At 42.4% G+C, this 17529-nt stretch overlaps 3 protein-coding genes across 5 annotated transcripts in view; all 3 read left to right on the forward strand.

Moving 5' to 3' along the window:
• LOC308326448 (uncharacterized protein) overlaps window positions 1-3117 on the forward strand; it is a 10797-nt gene extending 7680 nt beyond the window's left edge. For both annotated transcript variants that reach the window (XM_080779335.1, XM_080779336.1), the window contains exons 12-14: window positions 1-144; window positions 239-804; window positions 1102-3117. The exon at window positions 1-144 is cut by the window's left edge and continues 68 nt beyond it. In XM_080779335.1, the coding sequence (XP_080635461.1) occupies window positions 1-144; window positions 239-804; window positions 1102-2731 (2340 nt within the window). In that variant the 3' untranslated portion in view covers window positions 2732-3117. The remainder of the gene's footprint in view (window positions 145-238; window positions 805-1101) is intronic.
• A 367-nt stretch (window positions 3118-3484) lies between these two features.
• LOC308326422 (uncharacterized protein) lies at window positions 3485-6301 on the forward strand (the record flags this gene model as incomplete). Its single annotated transcript, XM_080779303.1, has 2 exons — window positions 3485-3998; window positions 5319-6301. The coding sequence occupies exons 1-2, from the start codon at window positions 3623-3625 to the stop codon at window positions 6299-6301; spliced, it is 1359 nt and encodes a 452-aa protein (XP_080635429.1). The 5' UTR covers window positions 3485-3622.
• Window positions 6282-13427, forward strand: LOC308326421 (uncharacterized protein). Of its 2 annotated transcripts, XM_080779302.1 has the most exons (5): window positions 6282-6344; window positions 7162-7384; window positions 7642-8253; window positions 9902-10708; window positions 10985-13427. In XM_080779302.1, the coding sequence occupies exons 1-5, from the start codon at window positions 6324-6326 to the stop codon at window positions 11788-11790; spliced, it is 2469 nt and encodes an 822-aa protein (XP_080635428.1). In that variant the 5' UTR covers window positions 6282-6323; the 3' UTR covers window positions 11791-13427. The 2 variants fall into 2 exon arrangements, with proteins under 2 accessions (XP_080635428.1, XP_080635427.1); XM_080779301.1 differs by lacking the exon at window positions 6282-6344 and having other exon boundaries at window positions 6890-7384.
• Window positions 13428-17529: the final 4102 nt, after the last annotated feature.

Here is a 17529-nt window from a genome sequence, read left to right on the forward strand (position 1 = left end):
GACGACAGCGGAGATGACAGTGTGTCTGATGTGTCTCATATCCTCAACCCTACTGAGATTGAGGTTGATGAGCAGGAGCTGTCGGGATATGTTCAGGATAGCTTTAACTTCCTTGATGACATGGACTGCAGTGTCTCCAACCAGGTACGTGTTAGTGAGCGTGTGTGCAACCAGGACAACAGAAAGACATTACAAAGTAATGTATAAACTTGTCTCTCTCTGTCTTGTTTTTCCACAGATAAATGAGTTCTCTGTGGAAGCTCCATTTTATGAAAATGAGTACGAGTTCATGGAGGAACACATAACTCTGCCACCGCCATCCACGGAGACAGCCCAGCGGCGGAGGTCTGTAACGGCCCCACAACTAGAGGCACAGATACCAACCCAGATGCTCTCGCACAGGCCGCTGTCCGCCGACGCGTGTGAACGACATATGAAGTCCCGCAGCCTGCCTTTCATGTCTCTACCCTTCCTCCCAGTCACAATGTCCTCCGAAGACGAGGATGTTGACGACGAGGATGATGGAGATGATAGTGACGGGGAAGATGATCACATGTTCTATAAATCTCTCCCATCTGGTTACCTGTTCTCTAACCTGACAGAGAGTCTTATTATGAACACTAGTGTTGGTCAGTCACAAAGCCCTGAGCCCACACCACTGGACAGTGAATGTGTCACACAGAATGAACCGAGCGTTGAAAGTATGGAGCAGGGGGAGCTAAACCACGATGAGGAACCAGAGCAGAGGAGGCAGCTGAAGGGGGGTGATGATGAGGAGGAAGATCCAGAAACACCTATACAAAAGTAAGACCGATGAGTGAATGGTTTTACTTATCCTTTTTGTCTGACAAAAAGTCTTGACCAGATCAATGCATTTAAATTCGAAAGATTGTTTGTGAGAACAAAGGAACAATCCACATTTTTGTGTTTAATTTATACTAAAATGCACTAAAATGCTTTACTTTCTGTAAGCAATACAGTCTTAGACAAAGTATAATTTTGGTTTAAATATAAAATAGTATAGTAGTCAAAAGTATATGCATTAAGTATATTATACTCAATGAGTATAATAACACAGACTTTTTTATATTCCACCTACAGTGCTGCAACAGAAGACATCCACAATTTAGTTGACGCGGGCATAACAGAAGAGTATGAAACTCCATGTGACAAACCCTCCACTTCAGAGTCTTTAGCTGCCTGCCATGAGGAGTTTCCCACACCAAGGACTGAGGACAATGATGAAACAGACAATTTGGCATGCATGCAAATTATAGATGAGGTCCAAAACATGGCACTGATCTCACATCCAATCTCTGAGACGGTTTCTTGTTCTATGCAGGAGGAAACTCCAGATTTGTTCGCAGAGGTTTTGGAAGATTCCTCTGGAAGCATGCCAGAGCTTCATAAAATGAATGTTACAACAGACAGGGAAGAAGTGAAGGATCGAGAGGGAAATATGGTAGAAGAGGGGATCAATACAGTAAAAGAGGGCATGGATATGGTACAAAATGGAGTAGGAGAGGAACAGAAGATTAGTTTGGAAAAGTGCCATGCTTTAAGAAAAGACCGCCACAGTTCCAATTTGGCAATGACAGAAAGTGACGAGGAGAAGCTGGAGGAAGATGATGCTCTTGGGTATCAAGACATCTGGAAGGAGATTGAAGACATTATATGTGAAGAGCTAGAATATGGCAAAGGTACGCATGGTGAGGAGAAGGATGTCAGAGAGGGAGATCAGCAGACAGGGCAAGATCATGAAGATGTGGACCAGGTGGCCGGCAGTGGGACAACAGTTTCAGAAGAACAGAGGAAAGAAAAGGATGAGATAGAGGCGTTCAAGACAGAAATCACCACAGAGCTCATGGAGGAATGTACAGATCTGTGTTTGGTGGAGGGACAACCCTCGGAGGACCAAGAGACGATGCTAGATGTACCGATAAAAGAGATCGACTCACCACTGCTAGCCCAAGCGGATATTGATATTCCAGAGACGTACGCCGCAAAGGAAGAAGAAAAGCAGCAGGAGCACCAGCAAGATGAGGATGACGGGAATTCAAACGGACAAGAAATACGGAGTGAAGAGAAGGTGATGAAAGAGGAGCAATCTCAAGCACTGACGGTTGTGGGTGAAAAAGAGAAAACACAGGGTGAGGTCAGGACCGAGGGCACGGTTGTCCCGGGGCCGAGCAAATGCGAGGATGGAGAGAGCAGGCCACGTTATGAGCCAGGGGTAGGCCGAACACTGGTGTTCTCCAAACAGACGCCACCTAAAGTGTACCACGCAAAGTCGGTGCCAATCGTGCCGCCCAAACCACAGTACTGTAGGCTGACGGCGCTGAGCCTTCGACAGCAGCAGCGGCAGCGGGACAGAGAGAGAGAGACAGATGTAAACAGAGAGAGGGAGTCCTCCTCATCAAGAGTTGCAGTGGCAGAGCACAAAGAGAGGGACGCAGAAGAGACAGGACCAGGCGGACAAGACAAAGCATGCACGGTAGAACGAGTAGAAGAGGGTGAGCATGAGGAGAGCACGAGAGGGAAAAGGAAGAAGCTGGTTCTCAGGGGAGGAGAGAAGGAGAGCGAAAAGAGGAGGGATGGGGAGGAAGGGCCCACGCCCAGCCCCAGACACGGCCCCAGTATGTGTTTTGACGAAGCTGTTGCGATGGCTACCATGAGGCGAGAGAGGGAGAGGGAGAACAGTGAGAGGGAGAGGCAGAGACAGGGGACATGAAGTTCAGTGAAGGCAGGAGGAATGCCTTTTCAGTCAGTGTTTTATATCAAAGAGTCTGTTGTAAAAGATGAATTGAGAGCAAAGCCTTTTTTTTCTTTTCAAAGATTATAATTATGTATGTCTTATTTGATAAGACAATCTGTTTTACAGAAGCTGGGGGTCTTTTCATTTTAGAATATTATTTTTACAATTTTATTTTTGTATAACTATGTTCTGTTTTGTAGTCTACACACTTCGATGACAACTTCAATAACAGTTCAAGTTCAGTTGCAACTAACATTTTAGACTAGCTACACCTCCTGCCAGCTCACTCAAACATGCAAGTGGAATATCTAACCATTACAAAATATAAAATGTGGAAATGTGCGCAAATTAATGAATGAATAATGAATTTGTAATAAAAAAATAAATGTTAAATGGAATGTGTCATGTGAATACACTTAAAGGTTGGTTTGGGTAAGTGATTTAAATAAGTGTACTCATTGCTGTAGAGTGTTTGTTCAGTAATAGCAGTCTCCATGTCACTCCAGATTTGTATTAAAACAGAAAATAAAAATGTAGGTCAGGAATCAGGATACCACTTTTATCCAATCAGGATAGCGTACAATTCACCACAAAGACGCTAGGTCTAGTTAGGGGTTCAAGACTTCAAGTCAAGAGATAAAATAAATAAAATAACACTGCGTTCACATTTATTAGAAGAATTACGGTTCTCTCCAATACGTCACTTCCACCACTCCATTTTCCCGGACAAACAAGTTAAAAAATAACCAGAGTGGTGGAAGTGGTGGAGCCTGAGGTCTTCTTGATCTGGAGCAGCCTTCAATAAACTAGGCTGTGAGTGAGAAACAAAACTAGCCACCTTGAAATCTGACTGCACCCCACCACGAGATGTCTTCTTCTTTCCCCTCGTCCTCTTCCTCCTCCTCCTTCGGCTCTCAGAGTCAGATCGCAGCCATCATGGACGTCCTGGCCAAGGCGGCTGTGGCTGAGATCAGCAAGCTGGTGGACGATGGGACGGTGGTGCTGCGCCTGGAGATGTGCCGCAAGGACAGCGAGATAGAAGAGCTCAAGAGAAGTTTGCAGCTGATGTGCAGGAAGGACGACGAGATAGAGGAACTCAAGAGGAGCCTGCAGTTGATGGAGAGAAAGCTGGGCAATGCACAGAGAGAAGCCGAGGTGGCCGCCGCGACGCGGATCACGGCAGGCGACCACCAGAGACAAGAACGCTGTGTGCTTCTTGGGAGCCAGGTCTCCCTTGAAGAAGGTGAGTGGGTCCAGGCCGGCTCAGGGGTCATCATCATCGCCATGCTAGCTTGTAGTGGTGGACAATTTTGTCAACATTCTATTTTTGGCATGGACATATAAAATGAGTAGACAAACACATAGGCTAAAGAGCTATCCAGACCCCAGATGACCAATTGTAGGTCTGTAACTCTTGAGAGTGTACTGTGTTCAAATGGGTCAATTACTCAATTTGGTTACATTTGTACAGTTCTGGGGGTCCTTATAAATAAAACGTTTGAGAACCACTGTCCAGTCTGTCCTAATCAATGGACTGGAGTCATAGTAAATCTGTGTCACACATCCTGAAGAAAGCCTGGAGACTGACATTCAGTAAGTGGGTCTTATGATCAAAATAAGAACATTATAATAATAATGGTGTGTAAAAACAAAATCTAGAATTTGCCACAGACCATGGCATGTCTTGCCACAGACACATTTGTATCGATGACCCCTTTGGTCCATGCGTTAGAAGGAGTTCTGTCAGTTCTCCTTAACTCCTATGGACCAGACCTAGGTTACTGTTGGAAATTCAGGTTAGTCATTCATGTGTGATGAAGCAACATGCATAATCTGACATCATGCACACAGACTAGCAAATAACAGTACTGTATGTCAACAATACAGTTATATTTCATAGTAGCCAGCCACCAACTTGCACCAAGAGCGTCATAGTCCCGCCCCCCTTTCAGAACGACGAGGGCCAGTTAATAATTCCCCATTCATTTTCCCCATAGACATTTCAAAAAGTATTTATCAAGAAGAAGAAGAAAAACATAACAAAAAGTGTTGTACCCTGCCTTTTTTTCTTCTTTCTAATTATTTGATCTCCACAAAACATTGTTTATTGTCATGACGTCCGAGTTGGCTTTATCCGAGGGCCACGTCGTAACCGTCTTTAAATAAATACTTAAATAAGTACTTAAATAAATAAGTCTATGAGGAAATAGAACAGGAAATTATTTCCTGGGTCCTCGTAGGGGGCGGGACTCTATAGTCTTGGTAATAACCTAGTATAACTATCTATCAATGCCCTAACAAACACCTAGAACCTCACTGGCAAAAGTTAAGTCTAGTTAAGCCTAAATGAAATTATGTGGAAGTAGTTATAGGTCTTAGGTGGGGGTGTTTTTAATAAAGAAAATAATTTTTAGTTTGATCAATTTCTTAATATAATATTCGTCATTCACTGTATTTATGAATGAAGGGAACATTCTTCATTAACATATTGTAGATATTTTGTAGATAAATCATCATATTCATTCAGGAAACACAGCTGACCCCTTCTTTCTTTTTGTCACAGCCTGTCAAGGGGATCTGGAAACGAATGCCACGTATACGGAATCGAAGGGTGTGAATTCACTCTTTGAAACCAGCCATCAACCCGAAGAGAGCAGGAACTTGGGGATACAGGTCAAATTTGAACCTGTCGACAAAATGGACAACCAAGAAACGATGGAAAACGCAGAGATGACTAACAGCGGTGCGTTTGCCACCGAGGACCACTGTGGACCACAATGGCCTTCGTTGCATGACCTATGTGAGGGAGACTCAATTGAACCACAACTCTTTGAGGCTCATGCTGTAGATCAATATTCCACTCAGAGTAATAACCAAAACTCCTGTACCTCTATATTAGCTGTGGCAGGGACGGTCAACGACACGGTTGATAACTTAAGTGCGTTGATAAAAGAAGAGACAGATGTGCAGCCGGTGAGTTTGGGAGATAACATGCCTGCGATGGTAGACTCCATTCAAACGGAACAGTACATGAACAGACACGTGCCAAATCCACCCGTCAATGGGGAGGCACGCCGTCTGCAGTGTGGACTGCAACAGGCGGGGCCCTCGCACGCGACAGAAGATCATCATTTCAACAGAAACAGTGTGTTGAAAGCAAAGCGCCCGGTGAACGTCTGGAGGGCGGGGACAAGTCTCTTCTCAAAACTGTTCACCTGCCCTGTGTGCGGAAGGGGGTTCCCCCGCCTGTGTCAGCTCGAGGCACACCAGTTCACCCATGGAACTGTCAAGCCCTTCAGGTGCCTGGAGTGCGGGAAGTCTTTCACGCAGAAGACTCGTCTGAAGACACACCAGAGCGTGCACACGGGAGAGAGGCCATTCAGTTGCCAGATCTGTGGAAAGATGTTCTCCAGACAGGATAACTGCTTGAGACATGAACGCTTCCACAGTGGACTCAGACCGTACAGTTGTGGACAGTGCGGGAAAAGCTTCACAGTTTTAGGGAACCTCAAAATCCATCAAGAAATTCACAGAAGAGATAGATAGCACTGTCTACTTGGATCATACAATGTTTTTAGCAATATACTGTGTGAGTTATTTTTAGTCAGTACTTTGTATTGCCTTTCTGTTGCATTGTGTGTTTAATTAAAGTAAAGTTTTTTTAGATGACACTTTTGCCTTAAAAAGAAAGAAATAATCTCATTCTTCAGATCAGAATAACAATGATCCATTTTTGATTAATATATTGGGCTTAAATGTGCTGTAAGTGATATAAAAGTGATACATTTGTTAAGTTAAAGCTCTATTTTATAGTGATTCAGTTCCAATTTTGTCTGCTCATATTTGTGTGTGTGTGTGTGTGTGTGTGTGTGAGAGAGAGAGAAATCTCTCAGTTTGGGCTATTGAGGAGTTGATCAATTTACAACCATTATAAACCATTTGATATACAGAAAGCTTTTTTCCCCAGTTAGTCAGAATTTATATTATTTTACCTTCATTGTTCATAATAAATTGTTGACTAATTTGTTAAGTTAAGTATTATATTTGTATTCAGGCTTGAATGCTGGCGAGCTGAACAAAAGGACCTGCAGGAGGAACCGGTTGCGCGCTTTGCTTATTAGTTACGGTATTTATGTCATCACGTCCGTAAAACGAGAACGGCTGTTTATTATTCTTTGTAAGCGGCAGCCAGGCAAGGCAGCGTAACGGCCAGACAAATGATACAAACTGTAGCGCTGTGCGTGATCGAACTAAAACAGTTTTAATCGATGGAGTAGATTGATAGGGCAACAAAGTTTTTCTTTGTAAGCGTGTGCGGGGGAGGGGTTTCCTCGCATGTTTAAAGTTCCAGGTTTTTCATGAGGGTTCCCAGCATCATGTTGAGTAGCGTTTCTGTGCGGGCTCAGATTGCCTCCATCATCGATGCGCTCTCCAAAGCCGCCGCGGCCGAAATCGGCAAAGTTGTTGACGATGGCATGGTGGTGCTGCGACTGGAAATGTGCCAACGGGACAACGAGATCAAAAACCTGAAGAGCAACATCGAGGTACTTCACAATGAGTTGCGGGCAGCCCAAGTGGCTCAGGACCGGGGGTCCATGCGCCCTGAAAACCACAGCAACGGTAGAGACGGTAGGTGGACATATGGCGTTCAAGGCGTTGATTGCCTGCAGAAAGCTGTACTGTATTGCTATAAAGGTTATGTGACTATGTCATAGTCTAGCGTCCTTACAAATAGCATTGCCTTAATTACAAGTTGGAGGCTGGAGCCATTTTGTTATGCTTTTAAAATTTGGCATGCCATGATGACTGATGCCACAAAAATGGCATATGTAAAACGGCATTATGTTTGTGTCAGGATAATTGTGAAACTTTGCTATTTTCCGCAGATGATCAGGGTGGCATCTGTCAGGAGAGGTCCTCCTTGCTTGATAAAACCCTCATAGATGTGGATCAGCACAGCCTGTCTACTCCTGAGGTACAGGTGAAGTCCGAACCTGGGGTGGAAGGAAGTGAGAAGGCAAGTGAAGCCCCAGGAGGGGAGTCGGAACGCCTGGGAGATGGACTGACCATGTATGAGAGGGACACTGAACAGTGGCAATCCAGAACGCACAGTGAGCCGGCACCTAGTGATCCAGATTATTTCAAAAGCTTGGGACAGAGCTCAATGTCATGCCTGCCAGAGTCTGCACTAAGTTCCAGCCTTGCTTCGCCTTGCAGTAGCTCCACTGCACTCCAGCAAATCCAATTCAGTCGTAGTCAATTCAGTTACAGTCCATTTCGTAGCGCATACTCGTACGACATGGTGCGTAGGAGAAAGAGATTGATGTTGACTAAGGGCTGCGTCTGCCCCTATTGTGGAAAGTGTTTTGAGCGTGCCGGCCACCTTGCAAGACACAAATTAATTCATACGGGTGAGAAGCCTTATCGCTGTGAGATATGTGGCAGGCGCTTCAACCAGAAATGCAGCCTCAAAGAGCACATGAAGACTCACAGGAAATGTAAGTGGCACAGACAGAAATCTCTGTTACAGTTATGTTTGTGTCATCTGTCTACACATGACAAGTATTACACTTAACATTGATGATTGATAGTTTGTGAACAAGCCTCACATATTGAGGCTAGAACATTGGTTCTCAAAGTGGGGACCCTCTAGAGTCTTGGTTCCTGGAGGGGGTTCCAAATGGACCTTTAACATGTCTGTAGCTCTTGAGAGTACAACTGGAATCAAAGTGGTGCTTACAGGTCCATTTGGTTCCATTTCTACACTCTTATGGGGGCTCTTGAAATTAAACATTTGAAAATATAAATTATGTCAGGGTCCCAGGGCTAAGCAGTGAGCACACAATACTGTTGAATACGGTTTGAATCCTGTACATCACTTGAATACCTGTTTCTCCCTTGGATGTATCCATGAGCCAGACACTGAGCCCCCACCTACCTATATTACATGTGTTTTTTGTGTTCAGAAACCACAAATGGGTATGAATGAACTTGGCAGAGAATTTGTCGGTGGCATCATTGACGTCTTAGTTCTGATTTATACTTATTTTGCATGCCTGTGTCATGCCCTGAAAACCAAAGTGAAGCTCAGTGCTTCACGCTGTGACGTGTTTTGAGTTTGAAGATCAAGCTATTTTTGTTGCATGACGCGATGCACAACCAAGTATACATAAATCAGCCGTTAGGAGGCTACCCGTGGCCTCCACAATATAGTTGTTTTCATCCCATTGAGTCCTTGGGGAGGAATTCATGTTTTGCCTGCCCCTCCTCCCCCAGAGGTCACCTAAAGGGTCACCTACAAAATCCTGCCCCTCTGGTCTGGAGACAGTAGGGATCCTGTGAATTTATCAAGGACACTTCACCATGATTCCATTCTGTTGATCCATGGGACCGTAACCACCATATGAATTATAATTTGAACCATATACACCCAGTGATATTGGTTAAGGCCCCCCCATCTCTGTAACCACATTCTATAGTTTTTTTTCAAGGATTCAGATTCAAATATTTAGCCCATGACGTTGTAGGGCTAGCTGCACTAGATGGCTAGTGTGAATAGTGGGTTGATGTTTAAGATTAACCGTAGACCAGTCTTAGAAATAAGCTCTGGGACAACAAACATGGTGTGAACATGGGCTAATCCAGCCCCGGTGTATCGTTATGTTTTAGTCCAGGGCTAGGCACAGAAAACTACGAAAGCACCTAGCTCTTATGCACAAAATATGATTACATATCAAAATTGAACCAGTAAATGATCCCCAATAACCTTTTATAGACACCCACTCGACTCAAACCCCCATGGGACCTAGTTGTGCTACTTTGGGGTCTTGCTTAATTTCACAGTTGAAAACGTCTGACTGTGACATTCCTTGAGGTTGCAGTGGGAAGCAGGGAAAGACTGTGGTTTGTGTGAAACTTGGCTTGAGAGAGTGGGGGATGGGGTGTGAGATCTAGTAAGAGCACCATTGACAGCTGAAGACCTCTCTGTGTGTGTGTGTGTGTGTGTGTGTGTGTGTGTGTGTGTGTGTGTGTGTGTGTGTGTGTGCGCGCGCACACAGACTCCTTATCCACTGGTTGAAATCTGTTTGCATTTGACTTTTCTGATGTGTTTGGTAACATAATGGCACCTGTTTATTACATTACCAGGTATTGAGGCAGCTCCTATTGTCATGCAAGTTGCTGAACAAGTTCCTGAAGAGTCTAATTGTGCTGATGCTAAACAACAACAAACGAAAGATAAGAAAGAAGTTGAAGACGGTCTACCAAAAGAGGAGACTGTTCCGCCGACGCCTATTCAGGTGAAGGTTGAGCCAGACGAAGTGGACGAGGCCCAGACGACGCCCTACCACGGAGGAAACGAGCAAGCTGCTGATGCGCTAGCAAATCATGCAAGCGAGGACTTCACAGGGTACGAGAGAAACAATCAGCAGTGGATGTCCAGGCTGCACGTACCAAACAGGCAAGAGATGAGTGGCACAGAATACCACAGTGCTTCAGGGAAGAACCCACCGGCCTTCCCAGGAATCGCTCCCTTACTTCCTCCCGTGCCAGTGGAGCCTATGTGCAGTAGGCCTGCGTTTTCCTTCGCAGGGAAACCGTACGGCGACCTCCAAGAAGACATGATCGTGCCATCACAGTATGGGTCATCTGACACGGTCATGATATCCAGCGATGGCACGGTGCACTCCGGCTTGCACGGCATGGCGGGCCCCTCCTCCCTGAACAACCACCAGGCGCGGAGGATCAGGTCGTTTCAGGAAGCGCCGTTTCAGGTGGTCAAACCAAAGAAGTGCTTCCCCTGCACGTACTGTGGCAAGATCTTCGAGCGCGTCGGCCATCTCGAGAGGCATCTCCGCATTCACACCGGAGAGAAGCCGTACGGCTGCCAGATCTGCGGCAGGTGTTTCAATCAGAAAAGCAGCCTCAAGGGCCACATGAAGACACACAGAACTGGTAAGGATTTGGAATATTGTGGTTATATGTGATGTTTTTGAGAGATGACATCCATTAAACTATCATAAAATAACTACTATATACTACTATAGATTGAATCCTTAATATTTATCAGAGGTAATAGACAATGACATAGATACTGCTATGGCATTTTGTAAGTGAAAATAAGACTTGTAGACCTTAAAGCTTTGTGTGACAAAGGATGATGTACCTTTTAACCTACTACAGTATTACTCATTGCTATTTTAAATTTCTGATCCTCTTTTATTTTTTAAGAGGACAGCCTAGACGTGCTAGAAGCAAATCACCTGGTGTACAGGAACAATCTGCCAGACAACGCAGCAGAACTGAGGACGGGGCCATCGCCTGGAGAGGAGCAGGAGCCCACCACCAAGTACGACGACCGGGGCGGTGAGCAAGATGTAGTCATAAAGGTTGAGTCAGAAGAGGCATTTCAAATTCTTAACCACACAGAGAATGAACAACATGCAATAGAAATGGCCACCCATGGCCAGATGTGGAGCTCTAGGATGGAGAGGAGCAGCGATACTCCGCCGCTTCCTGGCTGTTCCACTGCACAAACTGCCAATATGCTTTCACGCGACATGAAATATCACCTCGGTTCTCCAGTTGATGGGACATTGAACAACCATCGGGGATACAGATCACCCAATAAGGAAATGTCCTTTGTAGATGACAAAGAGAAGCTGGAGATGATTCACAATGGTCAGTATGCAGCCATGAGCATGCAGTCTAGACATGTGGATTTGACAATGGACCTGCAAAATCAGCCAATTTCAGAGGAGATGACCGTGAATGACTATAGTGCCATCACTAACGATACTCAAGACCGTAGCGTATTTGAATTCCAAGGAACACTTGTGGAAGGCTGTGCTGTAGAAAACGCCAAACAAAATAGCTTCATATGCTCAACTTGTGGGAAGAGCTTTGAGAATTTCAGCTATTTTGAGAGACACCAGTGCATACATGCTGGTGACACCCCGTTCACCTGTGAGATATGCGGTAAGACTTTCCCCCAGATAAGCATCCTCAAACTGCACCTCAAACTACACACAGGTTAGGCAGACGTAGATTATTCACATGGATGTTGAAGGATGGACGTGGAGATCGATACAGTGATGGTATACTGCTACCTTAAGTTCATTTCAAAGTGATGTCACTTTGAATGAGAACTAAGTGCCCTCTGGCGTGTGATTACTGTATTTATGCTAGTCACACAGCATAGCAACCCTGAGATTGAACTTTGATTCCCAGCTCAGGACCTACGTGTCATTCCTCCTCCTGTGTGCCCTCACTTTACTGTCACTGTCGGCTACAGTAAAGACAAAATGTGAGGAATACATTGTATAGTTACTGTATTCTGTATTCTTTAGCCGACGAAGATATTTGTAAGTAGGTAGTAAATATCTAGGGTCTCCTTTGATCCTACTTCATGCAAGAAACATTACCGAATTTCATGACAGCGGATCTTTATAATAATAATAATGTTTTCAGTTGTATTATAAGAATGAAATGTATATCTTTGTGTGGCTATTTATACCTTTTGAAGACGGTGCGTCATCACAGCATTAATTTGACAGTACTCTAATTACGGTGCTTTGTATAGCAATTAGGTTGTGTCATGTGTTATTTTCTAAGAATATGTAAGACACAGTCAAGAGCAGTCATAGTCCCTCATCCCAACAATACTCATGGATGTTGTTTGACCTCAATCTAGGCCAGCACTATGTTCATACAGAAAACAAACTGTCATACTCCTATTACCTTTTACAAGCTGCATGTAAAACTCTAAGTGAGATCTGGGATGATGACTGACCTGATTCTGTAATTTTGGTTCAGCCCAAAGTTCACAAATAACATGTTGTTCCCACCCACAAACCAAAATGTCAAGATGGAAATGGTAACATGCAGCAGAGGACTCCTCACACGGAACAAAAAATTAGTGAGCTGTAGCCTACAGACACAATTGTAAATGTTTCAGACCATGGAAGAATTTCTTCAGTGCAAAATGAGACATGTATGGTTACACTCTGCAAGTTAATGGCTTCATTGAACAGGCATGCCAATTGCCAGAAGATATTACAAACCCATCAGAATAATATAATTCCATACCAAATTAAAACATTCTCGTACATTAACCTGTGTACATTATACACACAAATGTTGACTTTTACACTGAAAATCTAATCGTTTGTAAAGCCTAATTGCCAGCAATTTAGGCTTTACAAACGAATCATTTGACATTAACGTATGCTTATACATATACCGGTACATACATACTGGTATTGTGCAGACATACAATATAATGTACATTATTGTTCATACAGAAGTAGCCTGATTGCTGGTAATTGGCGTCACTGGGTCCCATTTTCAGTGTAAAAGCTAACATTATATGAACATGTATATCAGTGTAAGAATGTGTTAATATATTGCTGTATTATTCTAATCTAATGTGTGTTTAATGTGCTAATTGCTGCCATTTGGCTTTGTGTGTTTTCAAAGAAGCTCTCTAGACTCTAGACTAGAGGTCATTGACTGGGTGCACCTATAAAGGAACATACAGGCATGTCTCATTTAGCATTGAGGATAATGCTTATCGGTAGGGAAAATATTGTTGTGGGCCGTGCCTGAGAAGATTGAGAATCATGGGTCTATAGAACCCTGTAATTGTAATTGTAATACAATATTTAAAATCATACTCAAGTTTTAACTTATTTGTTTTTCTGTCTGCGAGTCCTCCTTTTCTGCACTGCTTGCATGTACTCTTCCACTGACTGACACAGCAGGGAAGAAGACACATTTATTTTAAGGCACAGCTCAACCCTTGTGAAACATTAAGATGGATCATTTGGGGATCCAGAATTTCATCTTTAGGGAGGTACATGTATGTTTTTGGCTTACTCTGTAATTATGTTTCCTATGATTGGAATAATTAGGAACATTTTTGCAATTATTTTCTTCAAGTTCTGGAATTGGAAATATGTTTGTTAAACAAATGGAGCACTATGATCCAAATAATACATTTCATAACCCATTTAGACCTGAGGCCGACTCTAAAAAGTGGCATGTTTCTATGTCAGTGGGGCTAAAAAATCCCCAGAATTATCTGTATTTGGCCGCAGACCCCCATCTGAAAATGTTGTTCAGGGACCCCACCAGAAGCAAAGATTTGAGTTAAAAACATTTGAATATATATTCAAATATTTACGCCACATTTTCAAAAAAATTCAAAAATAGATCTACAAGCTCGATCTATGAGCTTGTTCGATCAGCTCAATAGCTAAAGTATATCATAATGCTTAAAACACCAAAAGGGGTTCTCGTCCTGAATGGTTAAGATTCTGGCTAAACCTGCAGTCTCTGGGGAATGGGGATAAGGACTAAAAACTCTTCCAAATCAGCTATCCAACAACAGCACGTACAACTTTCTTACAAAAACTGTAAGAACATGAACTGCTACAAGTTGTTGCAATTTAAATTGTTTTGTTGATGTCACACTGCTGTTCCAATGAAACAGGAAAAGGCTCTGTGAATGACTGTAGTAGTCCCACGTGTCCAGAAGGTGGCAATCAGCTCTGCATCACCAAAGAGGTAAGAGATGACAGTTAACAAGTTATTGGCATCACACTGCAGCTATGAACCAGACGGTTCAAATCTGCTGCTGAGCGAACAAATCTATGGAAGAATTTACAAATGGAAACCTAGGACTACAGTTATGCATAGAGCCTACAGTTGCCAAACAAGCAAGTTCTCCCCATGACCTGAACAGAATATGGAAGCCATCTTTTTAACTGTGTTTACTGTAGCCCTTTATCATTATTATAATGTGAATAATGGCCTAATCAGGATAAAGATATGTTAATTAACTGTCCCTTTCTGAGATAAAAATCATTCTTTAAGGAAACCCTTTATAATTGTTCTCAAACATTTACATTTCAAGGACCCCCATAGTGTACAAATGGAACTGAATGGACCCATGCTTACACTCAGTTACTGTAAGGGTCCCTTTGGAACCCCCTCCTTAGTGGACAACCACCATGTAAACTTTTTTTTCTTTTACTTTTCTGCCTTAAATGCTGAACTTGTAATAAAATAATTACATACTGTCTGATATTTTCAATTAATGTTAATTTCAGCTTACTTACAGAATAATAATTAAACATTTCCATCACTCTAAAATGTTTTTCAGAGTGCATAAAGCAGGTCTTTCAGCCACAAATACCGGTATGACACGTGAGAACTCTTAGCGAAATGTATGGCAAATCTGCCAAATAAATGCTTACCACTGCCTTTCTTCACAGATGTGTTCATAAAGATGTCTACAATCACATATAAATTTGTTCCAACCCAACTCCATTGGGAAACTTTGTGACAGCTGCTGAAAGATGGGGTACCATTATCAACCAATATTATAAGGTTTTATACTTTAAGTAGCATGTGACATGTCAAACTAGGGGGGTTTCATGATTCTGAATCCATCGCAAGCATTAATTTTGCACAAAAAACACTCCTTTGCCTAAAAATGCCCATAGCCATCATCCAGTGTTGTTTCTGGCAGTACATTTCTATTTTAGTTTAGTCATAGTTTTTGGAATAAAACTTTATTTAGTCACATTTTAGTCACCTGGAATGTATTAGTGTTAGTCTAGTTGTAGTCGACTAAATGTCATAAGATTTTAGTTGACTAAATCTACAGTTGATTTAGTCGACTAAAATGTATTTTGGCAGGCCTTGATGCAGTCGCAATGACTGATTTTACACTTCCTGACAATGTAGATGTGCTATTTTCAGCATGCAACCAAGTGTAAAATGACTTGTACTGAATCTCTTGTCCACTATAGTCCCTAACATTTTAGTCTAGTTTTTATTTGTCTACAAAATTCAGTATATTTAGTCTTAGTTTTACTCATCATAGCGTAGTTTTCATTTAGTGAAAAAAGGTAGTCGACGAACATTTTTCGTCTTGTTTTAGTCGACGAAATCAACGCTATCACAAATGTGATGAGGTCAGCACTTTCAGCAGCTGTCAAAAAGTTTCCCAAGGGAGTTGGGTTGGAACAAATGTATGTTATAGTAGACACCTAGAAAGCTAGTAAGAAAGTATTTGTTTTGCAGATTTGACACACATTTAGCTAATTTTCTCTATTTTTTAGTTTTTTATCTCTAGAGGGAAGACCATATTGATCAAGGTTAGGCCAGCTGATGAAAAAAGAGTTGTAGACTGGTGCAGTATGGAATTTAAAAATAATTGGGCTAGTTTGATTTCATATATGGAACACCTGGTCATTCATCCTGGGCATGCAGAACAATTATTTCTGATTAATTATGTGAATCATTTAAATGCAGGACTTTGCATCCTTATTTTATGTATTATCCATTCATCACAATCATTTTATTTAGTAAATAGTTAAGTGGGAATTGTAATTCAAATACAAATTATTTGGCTTATGGCTGCTATGTTCCTCAGGGAGGCTACACAGTACACACAACTTGTTTTTGGTGAGTAGCCTATTGTTGTAGAATAGATACATCTTTATCATGGGTGGTAAAGGAATCCTTAACTCTAGTCTAGATAGTGCTCAACTGCTTTATATGAGACTCTAATTTTAGCACAAGCTAATTCTATTTTGGGGACCATATAATGTGATACCCTCGACAAGAGTAACACATTTGTAGACAGGAGGGGGGGGGGTCAAATATGATACATTAGTATCAGTTTGGACAATTTAAATATGTTCTTGGCATTGTGAGGTGTTTTTTCACATTGGTGACAATAGATCTTGATTTATGACTCGATCTTGCACACGCTCTACATGCAGGCTGATTCCTGCTTTACATCAAGGGACAAAAGTGTTATACCATTTTAAGTGTAATGAAGTACATGATTAAATTGGAGGACAGTGAGCATGTGATACCGCAAGTAATTTACTCTTCATGTCTTGGTGTGTGCGACCCACTACCGTTATTTTGAAACCTCAAGTAATCAAATCCAGAGTAGCAGTAGTGTAGTAAGCATCATGGTGTTGTGCATCAGCAACCCATCTCCCAGAGGTCTAGCATTGTGAAACAGGGATATACTCCTGTGCTTTGGCTGATATCGTACCAGGGTTCAACAGCACATAGAGGTCAAAGTACATGTAAGGAGCACAGTCTATGGTAAGGAGTCATATCAAGACAAAATCTTGTTGGCCTGCTGAGTGGCTAACTGTTCAAAGATGTCTGTGGGGCAGGGTGGGGTTCCCAAAATCCTACCTGCCAATTTGCCAAATATATTAAAGGTAGATTCTACTGAGTAGCATTCTGCTGATTGAAAACAGCCCAACTCCACATCACTCCATCCTCCTCTAGTCCTGACTCCTGGAATATACTTGCAAACGTATAAAGCCAGTTTAAAGTCCAGCCAGTAGGTGTCAGTATATAGGCACATTAATAAAAACGATGCTAGTATTATTCCATCAATGTTTGAAGCCTCGAACAAGACAGTTCAGATAACAAAAAATAACTGTGCATTGTAACTTTGCTAACATCTTAGCCTAAGATTTAGACTCTAAGTGTGTGTGTGTGTGTGTGTGTGTGTGTGTGTGTGTGTGTGTGTGTGTGTGTGTGTGTGTGTGTGTGTGTTTAGTTTTTTGTAATCCATTTTAGACATCTTTAATCTACAAGAGTCTAGACTGTCTAGGCTACTATGTACTGTAATTCTCCAAACTGTTAATAAATACTTCAATCAATCAATCAATCAATCAATCAATCATGAGAAGACCTAGCCATGGTTCACATGACGCTCGCTCGTTATTCACGAG

The sequence above is a fragment of the Protomyctophum bolini genome, assembly GCF_963924005.1.
Source record: "Protomyctophum bolini genome assembly, chromosome: 12".
NCBI lineage: Eukaryota > Metazoa > Chordata > Actinopteri > Myctophiformes > Myctophidae > Protomyctophum > Protomyctophum bolini.